General features: G+C 48.3%; 1 protein-coding gene across 1 annotated transcript in view; it reads right to left on the reverse strand.

Annotated features, from left to right (window-relative positions):
* Nucleotides 1–21,031, reverse strand: part of IGSF9B (immunoglobulin superfamily member 9B) — a 128,225-nt gene that overhangs the window by 55,653 nt on the left and 51,541 nt on the right. Inside the window, exons 9-11 of the mRNA XM_088457037.1 lie at nt 19,596–19,736; nt 12,422–12,538; nt 1,270–1,420 (exon numbers count right to left, since the gene is read on the reverse strand). Coding sequence (XP_088313163.1) covers nt 1,270–1,420; nt 12,422–12,538; nt 19,596–19,736 — 409 coding nt within the window. The remainder of the gene's footprint in view (nt 1–1,269; nt 1,421–12,421; nt 12,539–19,595; nt 19,737–21,031) is intronic.

Raw genomic sequence — 21,031 nt, forward strand, 5'->3', positions numbered from 1 at the left:
GTAATACCGTCCATGAGGTTTTCCCTGTACACACGTGCCTTTGTAGATCAAGGAATGATAAATGTCCGCACAACTTCGGAAATGAAATGTCCCATCCATCGGGCACCCATAATCAAGCCCCGTTCAAACTCTGATAATTCATGTTGCTTTGCCGGTGTTCAAACTGACTCGCGTTGATGTCAGATTACAACTGATGCAGGTCTGGGCATTTCCAAGATGTCACAGTATGTTGATGCCACCTACCATTACCCTTACATACTGCTAGCTCATGACTTTTGGCACTTCAGTATATATAGATAATTTTTTTTTCCACATAAGTATTTTAAAGCTATTCCCCAAGGAAAAAGTGCTCTGTTCAAATAAACTGTTTTTTATATATATTTTTTTTTTGGTACAGCTTTTCCTGGGGGGAAGTTATTTCTGGAGAAAGCCAGTGAATCTTATCTGTTGACTCCTATCTCTGGCACATACACCAGTTTGGTGGGGTGTTTTTCTCAGCTTAATACTGTAGACAGGCCGGTGTATGTTAGTATAGAGTGTATGGCTTGTGACACTCAGAGTAGGAGCCTTGGATTACCTCAGTGGGTTTACCAATCAAACTATTAATTTGCTGCATCCACATCGCACAAATATAACCTCCAGACCTTCATCAGCAGGCCTTCTCGGCCTCACTTATACCTTACATACATCATTACAATGAGGGTGTTTATTATATGTTGCTTTTTTTTCTGTTTAAATATTTTTATTACATTACCTATAGTGCTCCTATTCTATTACCCTATAATAGTGACTGGAAGGAGCACAATGTGTTCCCTTTCTAAGAGTAGGACAAGACCCGATCTCCACGGCTTAGCACACAGTTGGGAGCAGGATTCTGTGTGCCCTTATGTGCCTAGTTCCCACTCAGCGGGGAACATCTCCAATCCGCTCAGCGCCTCCTATTGGAAGGTGGAAACTTTTGCACCCTGGGCAGATTCCGCCATATTTTCCCGTCAGTTCATGCGCTGGCATTGAGCGTAAACACATGAGGTCACAAAAACACACTTTAGGACTCTTGGAAAGGAGTCTCATTGCGTTACTATGTCGGAACGTCCGCGCAGTAACCTGTCGACCATCAGGGACCATCTGCCTAATGTCCTGTCTGTGGTGACTCCAGAAGGTAGTGAGATAAGTGATGAGGCTACAGACGTTCACAGAAAACATCTTACTCTCAGTAGTTAATGTCATGTGGAGATTAAGCAGGTGACAGCTGGAACGCTGGGTACTTACCAATAACAGTGAGGTGAGCGCTGGCAGTGATACTGGTCACGACGTTGCTAGCCACACATTCCCATTCTCCGTGATCGTCCTTACTGAGAGATCTAAATTGCAGGGAGCCGCTGGGCAGCACGCTGTACTTGCTGGAAGAGGGCCTCCCGACCTAGAACACAGAGGATACTGCATAACTATACAAGTGCCTCCCCACCCAGAACACACACAGAGCATACAGCAAGACCAGAAGAGGGCCTCCCGACCTAGAACACAAGAATACACTGCATAACTATAAAAGTGAACCACAACCTAGAACAGAGTATACAGCAAGACCGGAAGAGGGCCTCCCGACCTAGAACACAGACGATACTGCATAACTATAAAAGTGCCTCCCGACCCAGAACAGAGCATACAGCAAGCCTGGAAGAGGGCCTCCCCACCCAGAACACACACAGAGCATACAGCAAGCCTGGAAGAGGGCGCCCTGACCTAGAACACAGAGTATACTGCATAACTATAAAAGTGCCTCCCGACCCAGAACAGAGCATACAGCAAGCCTGGAAGAGGGCATCCTGACCTAGAACACAGAGAATACTGCATGACTATACAAGTGCCTCCCCACCCAGAACACACACAGAGCATACAGCAAGACTGGAAGAGGGCCTCCCGACCTAGAACACAAGAATATACTGCATAACTATAAAAGTGCCTCCCAACCCAGAACAGAGCATACAGCAAGACTGGAAGAGGGCCTCCCGACCTAGAATACAAGAATATACTGCATAACTATAAAAGTGAACCACAACCTAGAACACAGAGTATACAGCAAGACCGGAAGAAGGCCTCCCGACCTAGAACACAGAGGATACTGTATAACTATAAAAGTGCCTTCCGACCCAGAACAGAGCATAAAGCAAGACTGGAAGAGGGCCTCCCCACCCAGAACACACACAGAGCATACAGCAAGCCTGGTAGAGGGCCTCCCGACCTAGAACACATAGTATACTGCATAACTATAAAAGTGCCTCCCCACCCAGAACACACACACAGCATACAGCAAGCCTGGAAGAGGGCCTCCCGACCTAGAACACATAGTATACTGCATAACTATAAAAGTGCCTCCCCACCCAGAACACACACAGAGCATACAGCAAGCCTGGAAGAGGGCCTCCCAACCTAGAACACATAGTATACTGCATAACTATAAAAGTGCCTCCCCACCCAGAACACACACAGAGCATACAGCAAGCCTGGAAGAGAGCGCCCTGACCTAGAACACAAGAGTATACTGCATAACTATAAAAGTGAACCACAACCTAGAACACAGTATACAGCAAGAGGGCCTCCCGACCTAGAACACACATAGAATATACAGCAAGACTGGAAGAGGGCCTTCCGACCTAGAACACAAAAGAGTATACTGAATAACTATAAAAGTGCCTCCTAACCCAGAACATAGACAGACTGGAAGAGGACATCCCGACCTAGAAAACACACAGGGCCTGATTCAGAGCCGGACGCTATTTGCGCTCGCTCGTTCAGAAAAAGGGGCCGGCTATTTAAATTGAGCGCTCGCTCTTTGCGGTCTGTTGACGCCTCTATGTCTGAGCGAGCGAAACATGCGCTCGCTATTTTGTAAAAACGCCCCCTGGCCGCTCGCATCCTACGTCATCTCCGCTATTTATTAGATTAATCGAGTACATCGAAAGGCATCTGAACTGCTCGCAGTGCTTGTGGTTGGATTTTCCTACCGCAATCATGCGAACAGTTCAGGCTAAGAAACAACCAAGTGACGTGGTCGATGACGCTGCTTTGTTAACTATGCACACCCTTAAAATGCCCGTTTTGACCGTTTGGCACGCCTGCGTTCGGATCACCACTCCCCGTTTTCAAGCACCTTCCCCTGTTACCACCCACAAACGCCTCATCCTATCACTCAAATTAGCAGGCACTCGCTATTTTGCGAGCGCTCGATTTCTGACCGCAATGACTGGTTGGCGCATGCGCATTACGACCCATATGACTGGTTGGCGCATGCGCAGTTGTGCGAACATCGCTCGGAGCGAACGAGCGGCCACTTACGAGCGGCTCTGAATCAGGCCCACAGAGTATACAACTAGACTGAAAGAGGGCAACCTGACCTAGAGCACACTCAGAGTATACAGCTACACCAGAAGAGGGCATCCCAACCTAGAACACGCACTGAGTATACATCAAGAATGCAAGAAGGAATCCCAACCTAGAACATACAGAATATACAGCAAGACTGGAAGAGGATCTCTTGACCCAGAGCACAGGCAGTGTATACTGCAAGACTGGAAAAGCGTCTGCCAACCTACAACACAGGTAACACAAAACAAAAAATAAAAAAAAAAGTGTGATTTTGTCCCAATATAGATAACAGACAGACACCATACTACAAATGTAGAAGTAAGCCTTCTCACCTAGACACAGACATTTGGCCTTCTTACACAAAGTGGCTGATTGCGAGTCGCACGCTGCTTTAGGCGTTGATGTGCTAATGCTAGTACCCACCCTTCCCTTGGCGTACAAGCGTGCGACACTTCCATAACACTCCCAGAAGACGGACTATCTCCGTGCATCTGAAAGGCCACCTGCCTGTCACCACTACGTTTGTACATACGATGCATCTCAATTGCACCTTACATGTTTTTAGGGATTTTGCGCATGCGCACTAGCAAAACAATATCACTCAACTCCGTGATAGTCAGCATAGCGTGCAGCTCTGTATCGGGCTCTAAACCAGCATAAGTTTGGTGAAAGCAATGAGGCCTTTTCTCAGTCAAAACGTCTGTGTACCCCTCCATATAGACCCTAAAAATAAGCCCTCTCCATACTTTCATGTAATTTAAATAATCTCAATCAATAAAAAGGAAAGATCAGCAGAGTTATGTACTACACGGATACTCCCTTACTCACAACTTAAGTAACTCATCAATCAAGTGGGAAAAAGCAATATTTAATGAGAAAAATGGAAAAGTGCCCGTACAGTTGAATTTGCCCATGTACTTTCGCCCATGAAATTTCGCTAATTGGCATAGAAAGCACTAGCATGCAGGCGCTCACTAAGGTGGAAATTATTACACACTAATATAAGATACATTATCACACGACTAAATGGGCTACTTATGCGCATATTGTGTAATTAGTAAAACTGGAAGACAGCATCCTAACATAGCAGAGAGCCACCAGAACCTGGGTCAGTGCCACCAGTTCATTACAGTGCTGTAAGGGGGCCTTCAGAACTGCAAAAAATACACAAGACCATAGACAGGGGAGCTTCTGGCACGAAGGAAAGTTACACAGCTCAACAAAAATGATAAGGCTACATGCCTCTGTAATCAGAACACAGGACTCCCTGTGTTTGGGAAACGGCCTCCCAACCTCGAATACAGACACAGGACACACCACTCAAGGGGAAGGTGGCCTTAGAACCGAGAAGAGATTCACAGGACTCACTCAACTTGTTGACGACAGCCTTCAAACCTAAAATGGAGACACTGGACTCACCACAATAGTAGAAGACAGCCTCCAAACCTAGAGACACAGTACTCAACACTAGTGGAATACATCCTCCAAACCTAGAGACACTGGACTCACCACACTAGTGGAATACATCCTCCAAACCTAGAGACACTGGACTCACCACACTAGTGGAAGACATCCTCCAAACCTAGAGACACTGGACTCACCACACTAGTGGAAGACATTCTCCAAACAGACACTGGACTCACCACACTAGTGGAAGACATCCTCCAAACCTAGAGACACAGTACTCACCACACTAGTGGAAGACATCCTCCAAACCTAGAGACACTGGACTCACCACACTAGTGGAAGACATCCTCCAAACCTAGAGACACTGGACTCACCACACTAGTCAAAGACATCCTCCAAACAGAGACACTGGACTCACCACACTAGTGGAAGACAACATCCAAACCTAGAGACACAGGGCTTTATTCAGAGGCGGCCGTACGGTCTACGACTGCACGGCCGCCTCGATGTTTGTCCAGTGTGCATGCGCACGAGGGAGCTGGCTCCTTTGTGCGCATGCGTGAGACCCGCTACGACCGACAGCGCAGGTCGTAGCGGGTCTCTTTCCAAAGGGGGCGAGCTGTCGATGTTGATTGAAAGCTCGCCCCGTTTGGAAGGCGGGCCGGGGGGTGGCAGCCCAAACGGAGGCGTTCCCATGGGAACGCCTGCCATTTGGGGGAGGCCCCACTGACATCACTAGTGATGTCAGTGGAGAGCTTCCAGCTCTGACAGAGCCACTGTTGTTAGAGCTGTTGGTGTAAACCCACAGCCTAACGACCGAAACAGAGGCGGCCGGTCAGGATGCAAGCGGCCGCCCAATTTCTGAGCGACCGCTTGCATCCTCCGACCGCCTCTGAATGAGGGCCACAGTACTCACCACACTAGTTGAAGACAGCATCCACACTTAGAAAAGAGACTAAGGAATCACAACATTAGTTGGAAGCCAATTTAAAGCTAGACAGATACACAGATCTCATTGCATTAATGGAAGACAGCTTCTCAAACTGGAACAGAAACACAGGACATACTATAGTAGTGGGAAAGTCTCCTAACCAGAAGCAGAGACACTGGTGGAAGATGTCCTCCCAACATACTGTAGCACATTCACAAACTACAGCAAGGCGTTTTTTTTCTTTCGTATTTGAAGTAAAGACACAAAAGCCTGCTGGTACTCTAGACACAGAACTCACTCTGTTGCTGTTATCAGAATCAGAGGCAGAGGAATAATTATTTTAGTGGAAGATGGCCTGCTATGCAGACATCTACACAAAGGAGTCTGATGCACAGAAAGAACTCAATATACAGAAATACAGGATTCACTAAACTAGTGGCAGTCAAACTCCCAACCTGGAACAGAAATGCAGGATTCACTACACTAGTGGATGCTGACTTCCCAACCTAGAATAGACACAGAAACTTACTACACTAGGGAAATAAAGCCTCCTAACCTGGAGCAGAAACACAGAATTCTAAACACTAGTGGTAGACAGCCTCTCTACATAAAATGGAGAGAATTCACTGCCGTAGTGGAAGACCACCTCCCAACCTGAAACGGAGACACAGGACTCACTATACTAGTGTAAAATATTCTCCCTACGGAGATAAATCACTACACTAGTGAAAGACAGGCTTCCAACCTGAAACAGAGACACAGGATTCAATACACTACTGGTAGACAGCCTCCCTACCTAAAATGGAGAGAATTCACTACACTGGTGGAAGACAGGCTGCCAACCTGAAACAGGGACTCAGGACTCACTACACTATTGGAAGACATCTTCCCAAAGTGAAACAGAGACACAGGACTCAACAATAGTGGAAGACAGCCTCCCAACTTGAAATGGAAACACAGGACTCCCTACACTAGTGGAAGACAACCTCCCTACAAAAAACTGAGACACAAAATTCACTACACTAATGGAAGATATAATGTAAGCCCTAAGAGACTGAGGACTCACTACACTATGGGACCACATCTTCCCAACATGAAACAGGAACACTGGACTCACTAACCTAATGGAAGACAGCCTCACAACTTAAAATGGAAACACAGGACTCACTACATTAGTGGAAGAAACCCTGCCAACCTGAAATGGAAACACAAGACTCACTACACTAGTGGAAGAGCCTCCAAAACCATAAAGCTAAATGACTCACTACATTAAAGTCTGAGGGGTTTCTGGATTGAAACAAAGACATAAAACTCACTAAGAATTATAAGAGTATGTCCCGCTTGTAATTGAGACATGGGACTCAATACTTAACTGGATGATGACCTCCAAATCTAGAACACAGACACAGGACTCATTATTGCTGGGAGATGGCTGAGCAACCTGAAACAGACATAGTGCTCTCTATACTAGTGCAAGATGGCTTCCTAACGTGCAAGGGAAACACAGGTCTCACTACACTAGTGGAAGCTTCCAAACCTAGCACAAAGATACAGAAACCTCTACACTAGGTGATGGACTAATCTGGTAAATAGACAAACGCGCCTGATTCTGAATCGGACACGAGTGCAGACAGATCTCGAGGACGCAGAAGGTAATAACAGACTGGGTGTGCGCCCATACCCTGCATGCGCACATTAAATGAAATTTCAAGCATGAATGGATTGATGATTCTGTTGACAGATCTTTCTCTGCATACAATGGGCATTTCTGGTTACCATGCGGACCCATGGCAGACTTGGCTTGCACTGAGCATCTTTTTCGGCCGAAAATGCATCTGAATGGCAAACGAATATATAAAGTGCTACGATCCAGCGGCCGCGGTTTTTTTCCACGCTAAGGTCCGTTGCGCTTTGTATACAGACTCAGTCGTGCACAGATATGCAAGTGTCACATATCAGATGAAGTCTCGTGAAGCTGTGTCACATTTCCGGGCACAAAATCTATGAAAAAGACGCTTGGCGCAAGCAAAGTCTCACGGGACCTGGAGGCTCATTCGCGCCAGGCGTCTCATGGCGTATTGAGGCTAGGTGTATTAGGAATTAGGACGCATCTATAACTGAAGGACTAGAGCAATGTAGAACGTCCCACCTGAGCACATGCTGGACTCACTACAAATCCCTGAGCTTAATGCACTGTACGGCCGGCAGTCACTCTCCCTACATGAACCAACAATACTGACCCAGCAACCCAACACTGCCTAGAGTGGAGCCACAGAACATGGGATGAATTCACCTGAACTAAGGGCCTGATTCAATTAAGTGCCTGATTCAGACCCTTGCAAGTGGGTCGATGGAGGGGCATTGCGCAGGCGCGGCGTGCGCAATGCGCGTGCGCAAGCCCTGGAGCGAGAGAGAAATTCTCTCGCTCCGGGGCTCGCTACAAACGTGGCGGCTGTCGATGTTGATCGACAGCTCGCCCTGTTTTGTAGGCGGGGTGGGGGGGTGGCTGGACAAACGGAGGCGTTCCTGAAGTAACGCCTGCCGTTTGTGGGCAGCCCTGCTGACATCACGAGTGATGTCAGTAGTGAGCTTCCGGCTCTATTAGAGCCGGAAGCTCACTGGGGCTTGCGGCAGACGAGACCCTACCACAAGGGTCTCGTCGCAAGCCCGATGGTCACGATGGCCGCGACCATCACATGGCCACTCGCCAAAGCTGAGGGTGGTCACCCACAGCTTAGCGAGCGGCCAGGAGGCCGGGTTATTTAAAACAAAGCGGCCGCCCCGATTCAGGGCGAGCGCTCGCTTTTTGCGAACGGCTCTGAATCAGGCCCTAAATCTGAAACAGAATTTACCTGACCCTTCCCCAACTCAAAATAATTGTGTAGAGCTCACTACAATACAAACAGTGGGCAACCCTTCATTGTGCTACACAGCACTATAGAAAATGTGGATTACAGCAGAAATATTACATATTGCACCGGGAATAATAGGAGTGACCAGTATGTTACAGGAGGTCTGCCAATCACAGCCAATGTTTATGTGAGCACGGGATCAGCTTATCCTACTTTATGCAATGCCTAAAATAATATCTGGGCCAGGGAAAGCTAAGTAACTGGGATAGATAGCTACACGCTCTGTCACACAGACGTTTCATGGAATTCCCAGGCCTGGTCTCTCAGGATGAATACGCTGGTCATGTGCCCAGCAGCGTGCTGGTATCTGGGCCAGAAAATTAGTCCAGGGGATCATGCATAATTGCTTGAGAGAACATACATGTAGAAATGCAGTCACATCTATAAGGTTCAGTGCAGGACTAACACTCAGGGGTAAATTTACTAAGATTCGAGTCTGATCGAGTTTGTTTGTTTTTTTTAAACTCACTTTGCATCGCCGAAACTCGGGTGATTTTCCAGTTTTTAAAATCTCCAATTTACTAAGAAGTGAGTTTAGCTGAGAGTGAGATGGTCGATGGTGAAGCAGATCGAGATATCTACCCAGAGTAGCACTTTACACGAGATGACTCACCCGAGATTGCAGTGTTTTCTCTCTGCCAAACTCTCCCGAGCAAGCAGTCTGCACATATCAGTGAGATACGGGAAGGCTGCTTGTGTGTTATACCTATTAAACAAGGGTTAAATCTTTAATAAAAATTACGTAGGGTCCCCCCCCAAAAGCATAACCAGCCCCGGACTGCTCAGCCAGTCCTGTTTCCTAAAATTACGGGGAACAAAAAGAGTAGGGTTCCCCCGTTATTTAGGAACCAGCACCTGGCTGCAGGGCCAGTCCTGGTTTTAAATATAGGGGGAAAAAAAAGCGTAGGGGTCCCCCTATATTTAAAACCAGCACCAGACCCAAACTGGCCGAGGTGTAATGCCACAGCCAGGAGACCCTATCACCGGGTCTACAGGGCCAAAGCATTAACACCCCAAGCTGGTCAGCCCAAGCCGGGGAACTCAGGGGAAGTGAGGACCCCCAAAGAAGGGGTCCCCCCTCTACCGAAACCCCAGGCTTAGGCTGAACCCCAGGGCACTTCCCCGCACCCCTGGAGCGGTGGATATGGGGGTAATAATGTGTTATAGAGTTCCAAACTATTGTAATTTACAGTAGAACTAAAGGTGCCAGCATGCCTGTCCTTTGGCACTTGTGGAACTATAAGTGCCAGCAGGTGGCCGCACCTGTACCTCCACTGTAAATGAAATAGTAAAAAAAAAAAAAAAACACAGTACACACACCGTCTCCTGACTGATCAGTGTGAACTGTCGGGAGCCGGCAGCTCTACAGTTAGCGCCCGCTGATTGGCTCCGGCTCCTGACAGTTCCAACGTGGGCTGATCAGTGAGTCAGGAGCCGAAGCCGATCAACGGCCGCTCTACAGTTAGTGGCCGCTGATTGGCTGGCGGCTCCTGACAGTTCACACTGATCAGTCAGGTGCCGGGTAGCGGTGTACGTGGTCACACACATACACCACTAATGTAAGTATCTGGATCGGGTGGCTTTTTTTTTTTGCCATGACCCCTGGATGCTACGGAGACCAACGCGAGGATGGAGGTGAGTATAAGATCTTTTTTTCAGGGACTACAAACGGGTTCTATGGGACAAGAGAACATGACCAGCTGGCACAGGCAAGTATGTGTCAGTGAGGTAGGTAGGTGTGTAATAAAAGTTTTACTTTAGACGGAGTGTGTGTACTTTGTTTTTTTAACTATTTAATTTACAGTAGAAGTACGGGTGCCGGCCGCCTGCTGGCACCCAACTGGGTGCGGGGAAGAGCCCTAGGCTTCAGCCTAAGCCTGGGGTTTCGGGAGAGGGGGGACCCCTTCTTGGGGGGGTCCTCACCTCCCCTGAGATCCCAGGCTTGGGCTGACCGGCTTGGGGTGTTAATGCATTGGCCCTGGATACCCGGTGATAGGGTCTCCTGGCTGTGGCATAACACCCCTGTCGGTTTGGATCCGGTGCTGGTTTTAAATATAGGGGGCCCCTACGCATTTCCCCCCCCCATATTTAAAACCAGCACTGGCCCTGCAGCCAGGTGCTGGTTCCTAAATTACGGGGGAACCCTACTTGTTTTGTTCCCCGTAATTTTAGGAACCAGGACTGGCTGAGCAGTCCGGGGCTGGTTATGCTTTTGGGGGGGGAAGGACCCTACATAATTTTTTTTTTTTTAATAAAAACACTTTAAATTAGGTACACATGCAGAAACATACACAAATCACACTGATCTATCTGTGTATGTTTCTGCAAAACTCACAGCTCAGGAGGTGGAGTGTTTGAAACTTCAATTTCTCTGTGAGTTTGCTCCAGTGTCACCCGAGATTATAATCTGGATTCTTGGTAAATTCCTGAGTTGCATCTTTTTCATGAAAAGTACTTCCGAGTTTGCCCGATGGTGAGTTTAGAGTTTGTGATCTCACCCCAGTTTTACGAGTAAGAAGAGAGAAATCTCTCCCAAACTCGCCAGAGTTTGTCTTTAGTAAATTTTCGAGATGAAAAACATGGCTAAACTCACCCGAGATCGTCATCTCGACCAAACTCGAATCTTAGTAAATTTAACCCTTAGTGCAGTGGTTCCCAAACTGTGCGCTGTGGCACCCTGGGGTGCCTCGGGACACTTGCATGGGTGCCTCAGGTTGGTGGTCCAGCACCAAATCAAATTATTTATGGTCAATGTAATGTAAATATGTGGACTAATAGAAGTGCAAACCTCTCCACCACCTCATAACTGAACCTAAGGATGACAGGGAAGCACAATTAACTTCACTTTTCTACTTTACTTAATTTTTTTCTGAATTTCTCAAAAACAATTTGGCTTAGGGGTGCCGTGAAAACAATACTGATACTCTAGGGCGCCATGGTTCAAAAAAGTTTGGAAACCACTGCCTTAGTGTCCTTTTTTTACTGTGGCTTCAGTCTGCCACGTAGCCCCTCTCTGTGCCAGGTCTCGCACATCTCATCTCAGTATCTTATTCGCTCAAAATATGCATCTTATTCGCATTGATAAAACAACTGGAAGCAACAGAACTGCGTTGCTAGCGTACAACGGACCACTGGGGTTGGCGACATTTGCACATTTGTGTGCGACGGAGTCTGAATCTGTGTAAAAAGGACTCCGACGTGAGCGGCCATGACTTTTTCTCACACCAAGTTCCGTGGAGCTTCATCTGCAGCTCTGTGCAGGCGTAAGACCAATTCCTGCACGGTTAAAAGCCGCAGCCCAGGGTCTCTGGCGCACTGTCAGCGGTTTGCTGTCTGGAATAATTATGCCAAATCTGTATATTCAAATGCAAATTTGCATTACTGTCTTCATGAGATCATCAAGCAACAATATACTGCACCTTTCATGTGTTGTGTCAGTCACCCTTCCCCAAGATGAATTCCCAATGGATGGTGATGGAATTACAGGTTCATAATCAGGGAATATCCTATGGCGCGAGGTAGAGTTTCTGCTCATAAGCATGCACTACCCATGATTACCAGTAGATGGCAGGAGACCAGCAGATAACCTGAATTGCTCAGCATAAAACACATGTATATGGGGATGAATGACATCATTCTCTAACATTACACTTATCGGGATGTGCACTACTCGGCCACACTCTCGCTGGAATCCTATGACTTATTAGACAGCTAAAAGCTGATTGGTTGTTCTGGATCACTGCAAATTCTGCACCTTTTATTCTCTCCGTTAATCACAGCAGAAATACATGACTTGCAATAAGAGTACCTTTCTCCAGGAGATGGTCGGGAACGGGTCCCCAGCAGCAGCACAAGGAATCAGCAGCTCCCTCCCGGCTTCCTGTCTGTATTCCCAACCGGGCAGCACCGTGAAATAGGGCGGGTCCTAAGGACAAGTGGACAATTTGTGCATATTGTATTAACATAAGACAAGGGAACGGCACCGGGTGTGTTCAGGCACTATATAGCCATGTGTATAGGACGGCGCAGGCTGATACAAGTTTGCCCAATACATGTGTTCTTATTTGAGCGGTGTATGGGATGTACTGTACGTTATGCAGTGTAAATGTATTAAACAGCCTTATTTATTTTATACTACAAATATTAAATGGCCATTTACCCTCGCTGAACTTGGAGGAAAAGGCATGCCCAAATACACATATAAACCTTCCCATAACGTGATATAAGCCAACACACACACACACACACACACACACACACACACACACACACACACAGTCTTTTGTATTCTTATGAGGCCTTGAAAAAGGTTCCGGAGTGGAACCAAAACATTGGCAACTGTGGATTATGGGCCTGATTCAGAGCCGGACGCTCTGACCAGAGCGCTCGCTCTGAATCAGGGCCCTCCTCCATGAAAATGGAGCGGCCTCCTGGCCGCTCGCATAGCTGTGGGTGACCACCCACAGCATATGCGAGCGGCCAAAAAGATGGTCGCGATGGTCTTGACCATCGTGACCATCGGACTTGCGACGGAGACCCTGCGGTAGGGTCTCCCTGCCACAAGCCCTAGAGTGATTTTGGCTCTATCAGAGCCAAAATCACTCCCACTGACATCACTAGTGATGTCAGTGGGGCCGGCTTAAGACGGTAGGCGTTCCCATGGGAACGCCTCCGTCTGGCCGCCACGCCCCCTGCACGCCCACCAAAGGGGGCGTGCTGTCAATCAACATCGACAGCACGCCCCCTTTGGTGCGAGACCCGGAGCGATGGAAAGCCCGTCGCTCCCCGGGTCTCGCGCATGCGCACGATGGAGCTCCCTCCGTCGTGCGCATGCGCAGTGGGGAACATCGACCCACTTGCGAGCGTACTGCCGCTCGCGAGTGGGTCTGAATGACCCCCTATGTGCATTGCTAATAAACCTTAAAGTATGTTTTTGACTTCAAAAGTCTGGCGAGTGCCTACATACAGTAGATGTGATCTCCTTTATCGTTGGGTTACCCACAGTTCAGTGGAAACTCTAAAGAAGCACCCCAGCAAATCACAAGATATATTCTGTGAGTGCTGGACCACATATACCATATTACACAGGTTCCTCAGGACCCCAAACAGTGCATGTTTACCAGGTCTCCTCACATAATCACAAGTGAAATTATTTGCTTCACCTGTGGGTCTTTTAAAATGTGTCAGTGAGTAATGATTACACCTGCTGGGGGTGACTTGGAAAACGTGACCCGTGTGGGGTCCTGAGGACAGAGTTTGAGAGCCACTGCCATATTTTTTTTTATATATATATATATATATATATATATATATATATACACACACACACACGGGGCTTCATTCAGAGGCAGCCGTACGGTCTACGACCGCCTCGATGTTTGTCCAGTGCGCATGCGCACGAGGGAGCCGGCTCCTTCGTGCGCATGCGTGAGACCCGCTACGACCGACAGCGCCGGTCGTAGCGGGTCTCTTTCCAAAGGGGGCGAGCTGTCGATGTTGATTGACAATAATAATAAAATAAATACTGAGCGCTATGTGTATATGAGGCACCTGTATCATCCTTGATAAAGTGCACAAGCGCACGAAACGCGTTGGAGGTAACAGGTGGAGATCGTGGATTTTCTTTGGACTACCTATTTACAGTCAGCTGTACACGCCGCCCGTTTCTGTCTCGAGTGACGTCATCTCCAGCGGCCGATCGCGGCCAGACGGCACGAGACTACAGAGAGCTATAGCCAAGGCCAGGCTTCAGCTCTCCGACTCCCTAACCATCACCACATCCGGAACCACTGCACGTGGAGGAGACGGAGCGGTTGGCCTCAGGAAGGGTAAGGTAGGGAGAGACAGTTCACATCTACTTTTGCGGGCGGAAATGTTAGTCCTCTCCACGAAGGGATCCACCAAAATTCTCCAAAAGGAGCTATAAACAAATTTGTTTTAACCAATTTTTATTTTTCACAGGTGCCACATTACTATTAGTCATATACACATAGCGCTCAGTATTTATTTTATTATTATTGCCATTTCTAATTGAGCAGCTGAAAACATCAGAGCGCGGTGGTACATTTATTCCTTTACGATGTTGATTGACAGCTCGCCCCATTTGGAAGGCGGGCCGGGGGGGTGGCAGCCCAAACGGAGGCGTTCCCATGGGAACGCCTGCCATTTGGGGGAGGCCCCACTGACATCACTAGTGATGTCAGTGGAGAGCTTCCGGCTCTGACAGAGCCAGAAGCTCTCCGGGGCTTACGACAAGTGAGACCCTACCCTAGGGTCTCGTCGTAAGCCCCGATGGTCTATGACCATCGCGACCATCACCCTAGCGGGCGTCAGAGCTGTGGGTATCAGTTTCTGAGCGACCGCTTGCATCCTCCGACCGCCTCTGAATGAGGGCCATACACACACAAATACATATATATATATATATATATATATATATACACATATATATATATATTTATATACACACATAAACGTACAGTATTACTTGCATACATAATTGATGACTTCAGAAAAAACACTTACAGGAGGGTGTCGCTAATGGCAAGTTATCCTAAACTGTTCCCTACTTCTCTCTTTTCTCACTAAGACTGAATGTTTATTGCTGTAGATCTAAACCATTACAAGAAGCAGAGATGGTTTCTCCTTTGTCTACAGCTGCGTAAAATCCCATTTTCCGTAAATGTACTTTAATGAATGCTCTTGATTATTGAAGAAGCTACCACTTTATAACATTCTACATTTGCGAGAGCAAAAGGCGTGTGTTACCTGGTTTACTAGATAATCTATAAAATGGTTTTGTTAAAATAAACTAGGTACACTAATGGCAAAACTAGAGCTATTAAAGTAAAGGTATCTAAAAAAAAAAAAAAAACTAACAGCAAAGCAATTGGTTTAAGGAGAACCCAGCACCATTGGCTGTATATTGCCATCAGGTATGCCCATGGGGTGGGTCCCCTGTTGCCCATAAACCTATCACAGAACACCATGTCTCCCTGATTTTGGCAGAATCAAAAGGGGCTTAGGTGAAAATTGGCAGAGTTTCTGGGGCATTCTCAAGATGCGGCCTGGGATCGGCCGCTACTCCCCTTCGCGCCGGCATCTTTGGGCTTAGGTGTTCAGTCGCTGGAAGTGGAGGTGAGTGGTGACTGAGTATTCTCCCCGGGGTCTGCTAGGGCTTTCGAGCGTGCGTCCTGGTTTCTGGGGTGCTGGGCATGGGCACAGCCATGTTGGTCCATATCACCTGACTAGTCTCTCCCAATGGTAGTCATGTGGTCACTCAGCTGATCCTCTGATCCAATGACCAGCTACCCATGGGTATTTAAGTCTGACTCCAGGAACAGAAATCTGCTATTCAGCTTCGCTGTTCAAGTGACTGTGAATACTCACCAGTGTGGCTCTGTGCTATTTCCTTCAGAGTGTTGTTTCAGCCTACTCACAGTTCTACAGTATTTCCTGCATTAGCTTCCATGCTACTTTTCAGTCTGAGACTTGAGATCTCTCTCAGTTTTCCCGTCTTTTATGTTACTTCTCTGTGTGTCAGGTTTCCTGCTAATTACTACTTAGCTTTCAGCTGGACCTCTACCAAATCCCAGTACATGCCTGTGTCCACATTTCTCTGAGTTACTCTGTGCAAATCTACACCAGGATCTCTACATTCTCAAGTTAATTTCCAGTGTTCAAGTATTCCATTCATTTCCAGTGTTCAAGTATTACGTTCATCACCAGTGTTCAAGCATTCTCAAATTCATCACCAGTGTTCAAGTATTCCGATCATCACCAGTGTTCAAGTATTTCGTTAATTTCCAGTGTTCAAGTATTATGGTCTTTCTGCTACTCCCAGGTACCTGTCCAGAGGGCCGCGACCTGCCTACTTGGTGTAGGGAAACCCAAATCCCAATTGGAGTGGTCACTGGTGATGACCACCAAGTGGGCTAGACTACGCGCCTCTGGGTAGGCCTAGCCAAACCTGGGTTTGACCGCAATAGGGAGACCTAGTCATTGGCACTCGCTTAGTTGTTCCCTAGCCACCCTAACCCCCTGGTTTTTATTCTCACCTGATGATTTTCCGTTCGGATCATGACAGGCATCCTAGCAGGGTTTACTCTCATCTCAATTCTGCATACTTAACTTTGTCAGTAATGCACCAGAAGAGGTTATGGATGTCATGCAGAGGGGTATGATATAATATTAGCCATAAAAGAGGGCAATCAGTGGGGGGCAAATTGTGTGGCAATAATAGGGACCCATATGTAACAATAACATGAGATGGGGTGGTTGTACATTCTATTTTAAGCACATATACATAGAAACCTCCCTCTACACTCTCTGCGTTTTCCCTGGCAGGGTCACGGAGCTGAAATATAGCTTTGATCATTTCTGATGCTGTTCTCTCCTCGACAGGGAAGGTCTGACACAGCAGCTCAAAGGCTTGCCATTACAGATCCACACAGCACTGAATATAAATGTCGGAGGCCAGTGCCTGCTAAATACAGAGGAAGATGGTGGTCCCAGGGTACCATCCTTCACCCAAGAACTACTGTATAATTATTGGGTAGGAAAATGATTTAGTAAAACAGCTTTTTAAAGTGCAAATTCCTCTCACTCTATAGAATACATGATCCTATGCTAGCCAAATACATTTTATACCATGCAGTGTGCTACCTATCTATCCATTTATGGGGTCTAGTCACTAAGCCTTTGAGAGAGGTAAAATGGAGAAAGATAAGTTCCAGCCAATCAGCTCCTAACTGTCAGTTTACATTTTATCTCTCTCCGCAGCTTAGTGAATAGACCTCCATATATATATAATAGAGGGGATGTAGTCACATTTTGCATGGACCGGCAGCAGAGGGATAGGGTTAGACTGTGGGAGGGTTAAGGTTAGGCACTAGGGGGAAGGGAGGGTTAGGCTGCAGGAGGGGAGAGTTACGGTTAGGACACGGGAGGGGATGGTTAGGGTAAGACTGCGGAAGGGGAGAGTTAGGCACTAGGGGGAGGGTCAGGGCTTGGTTGTGGGAGGGGAGGGTTAGGCACTAGGGGGAGGGTTAGGTTACGGGAGGGGAGGGTTAGGCACTAGGGGGAGGGTCAGGGCTAGGTTGTGGGAGGGGAGGGTTAGGCACTAGGGGGAGGGTTAGGGTTAGGTTGTGGGAGGGGAGGGTTAGGCACTAGGGGGAGGGGAGGGTTGTGGGAGGGAAGGGTTAGGCACTAGGGGGAGGGATAGGGTTAGGCTGCAGAAGGGGAGGGTTAGGCACTAGAGGGAGGGTTAGGCTGTGGAAGGGGAGTGTTAGGGCTAGGTTGCAGGAGGGGAGGGTTAGGCACTAGGGGGAGGGTTAGGGTTAGGCTGCCGGAGGGGAGGGTTAGGCACTAGAGGGAGGGTTAGGCTGCGGAAGGGGAGTGTTAGAGCTAGGTTGCAGGAGGGGAGGGTTAGGCTGCGGGAGGGGAGGGTTAGGCAATAGAGGGAGGGTTAGGGCTAGGTTGCAGGAGGGGAGGGTTAGGCACTAGGGGGAGGGTTAGGCTGCGGAAGGGGAGTGTTAGAGCTAGGTTGCAGGAAGGGAGGGTTAGGCTGCGGGAGGGGAGGGTTAGGCAATAGAGGGAGGGTTAGGGCTAGGTTGCAGGAGGGGAGGGTTAGGCACTAGGGGGAGGGTTAGTTTTACCATGTGACACCTCTCTCCTTGAATAATAATTACCCCTTACTTCTCTCTGATTTGGTGGAGTCAGCCAAACTCTGTTTATGTGCAATAGGTAAAAATTCTATATGGCACTGCTCTGCCTGAACAATTCTCTATGCAAGCTAGTACGTTAGCTTCTAGAACCCAACCGTCCATTCCGATTGTGGTAACAGCAGCGCTAACTAAAAAGCAGGATTTGGGAGTGCGACTATGTCTGAGCCTCTGCAGGACTATTCCTATTTATTCCTATTTCCAGTCTACTGCAGGCTAGGTACTACAAACACAGAGCCCAGCTCAGATTCATTACCATGGACATTTGGGAGGGAGGTCTGTGCGTCTTCCAAAGCATCAAATCGGCCATGTCATGATTCATCCTTTAGTAAGAGGGTAACCTACTGCTGTTTCTATGTGTGGAAATATTGTAATGACAGATTAATCCTGTCCATAAGTAGCAACGGCAACAGTGCTACATGCAGGTCATAAAAAACAGGCGATTCAAAAGCAGGAGGAATTTACAAAACAGCAGAACTACAACAAACATAGGGGTGAGATACAGGGTGTTTTTTTTTTTTCTATTTAAATAAACCAAAAATATATTCACATTAAAATGATTTGAAACATTATAATTTTTCTGTAAAATGCATCTGCTTATAGTAGAGGCAGTAATTCTATGGGCAGAGCTAGCAGTGCACTAGGGGAGTCATTCAGAGTCGGTCGCAAGCGCCGAGCGATCGCAACCGACTTGATGTTGCCCCACTGGGCATGCGCACGATGGAGCCGGCTCCGTCGTGCGCATGCGCGAGACCCGGCTAGCGATGGACGCTCCGTCGCTAGGGGTCTCGCAGCAGACGGGGCGAGCTGTCGATGGCGAGTGACAGCTCGCCTCGTTTGGGAGGCAGGCAGGGGGTGTGCCTGCCCAAACGGAGGCGTTCCCGCCGGAACGCTTGCCGTTTGGGGGCGGCCCCGCTGACATCATTGGTGATGTCAGTGGGGAGCTTCCTGCTCGATCAGAGCAGGAAGCTCCCTGGGGCTTACGAGTGCCCAGACCCAACCGTAGGGTCTGGTCGTAAGCCCCGATGGTCGCGATGGTCTTGACCATCGCAACCATCACCCATGTCGGTCGCTAGAGCTGTGGGCTTAGCGATCGACAAGGAGGCGGTCGTTCAGGATGCAAGCGGCCGCCCTGATTCAGTGCGACCGCTTGCAACTAACGACCGCCTTTGAATGAGGTCCTAGGAGCCTATGATAGTGGAGACAGCCATTGTGTGGGCCGAACAGATATTCGCCAGTAATTGGAAGCAGTGATCTCACCTTCAGCAGCAGCCGTGCAGGAGGGGACTGGCCCATGGTCCCCAGCGCATTATAAGGCACACAGGAATAAGTGCCCAGCAACTCCTCAGTCGCCTCCTCAATGTGAATAGATCCGTCTTCTAAGAGTTTCCAGCCTGATAACTGAAAACAGCAGAGCAGGTGAGATTGCGCATTAGACCCCACCAGTACCGTACTTCGGGCCTGATTCACTACGGCTCACTATTCTGCCTATACGCACACAACTGCGTTGCTAATACCAGCGGTGTTATTTGAATGTTTGCATTCGCATTGCGATCGCAGCCTGCACATAAGGACGACCCACTTCCCCTTACTCACACCAGTATACTTGGCCAACATAGCGAAACAAATCGGTAACATCGAGTAACATCGGACCCAGACGCACAGTTAATGAAGCCCAGACCTCACTCAGGAATTGCTTACTTCAGCCTCAGGCGGCGTCTGGTATCGCAGTGGCTAATTTATGCACGCCCCCCCAACGGCGTTGAAATGCACTAGCATGGCTGCGTTCGCCCGACCACCCACAAACGGCACTTCCTGTCAATCACTCTGCCATGGGTCTGCGTATCCTCTATTCGCAGTCCCGAACGCAGTGGCTAGTTTGCATAGACGCACTGCGCTGCATACGCTGTACTCAACAATCGCCCATTTGCGCGTGTATAAGCAATTGCGTACCTTGCTGAATCAGGCCCAGTATCCCAAGGATCTCATTAAAACACAGTACATAAAAAACACCATTATAATCACATACATTACCACACGCGAGAAATGATGCATACTGTAGGGCCATTAGGTGGAAAAGGGATAAAGGGCCTGATTCAGACCCGGACGCTAGGCTGCGCTCGCTCGCATTGAGCGATTATTCACAATCGGCGCATGCGTATGAGTCGCAATGTGCGTGCGCGAACCATCATTGCGATGGGAAAGTGCTCGGCCGTAGCCCGCAGTTGGGCCGCTATTTTGAGTGACAGATAGCGCCGTTTGTGGGTGGTAACAGAGGAAGGTGCTTGTAATCGGGGGTGTGGATGTGCAAACGCAGGCGTGCCAGACCGTCAGAACGGCGTTTAATGGGCGTGCATAATTAGCAAAGTAGCGTCATTACACACGTGACTGGGTAGTATTTTAGCCAGAACTGCACACAATGTTGTAGTTCGAAAAGGCTACCACAAGCGCTGCGAGCAGCTTCGATGGCTCTCCATGTTCCCGATTAATCCTACAACTGCCGGAGATGACGTGTGTTGCGAGTGGCAAAGAGGCGTTTTTATACAGGTGCGAGCGCATACTGCGGCCGCTCGCTACTACTTAGTGGGTGGCTTTACGCGACGCAGTGCGAGCAAATGATTTAATTAGCCGGCCCCTTTTAGCTAGCGAGCGGCCGCTAACAGCGTCTGGGTCTGAATTAGGCCCAAAGACCAACT

The sequence above is a fragment of the Taudactylus pleione genome, unplaced genomic scaffold (genome assembly GCF_031769625.1).
Source record: "Taudactylus pleione unplaced genomic scaffold, aTauple2 ptg000734l, whole genome shotgun sequence".
Lineage (NCBI taxonomy): Eukaryota > Metazoa > Chordata > Amphibia > Anura > Myobatrachidae > Taudactylus > Taudactylus pleione.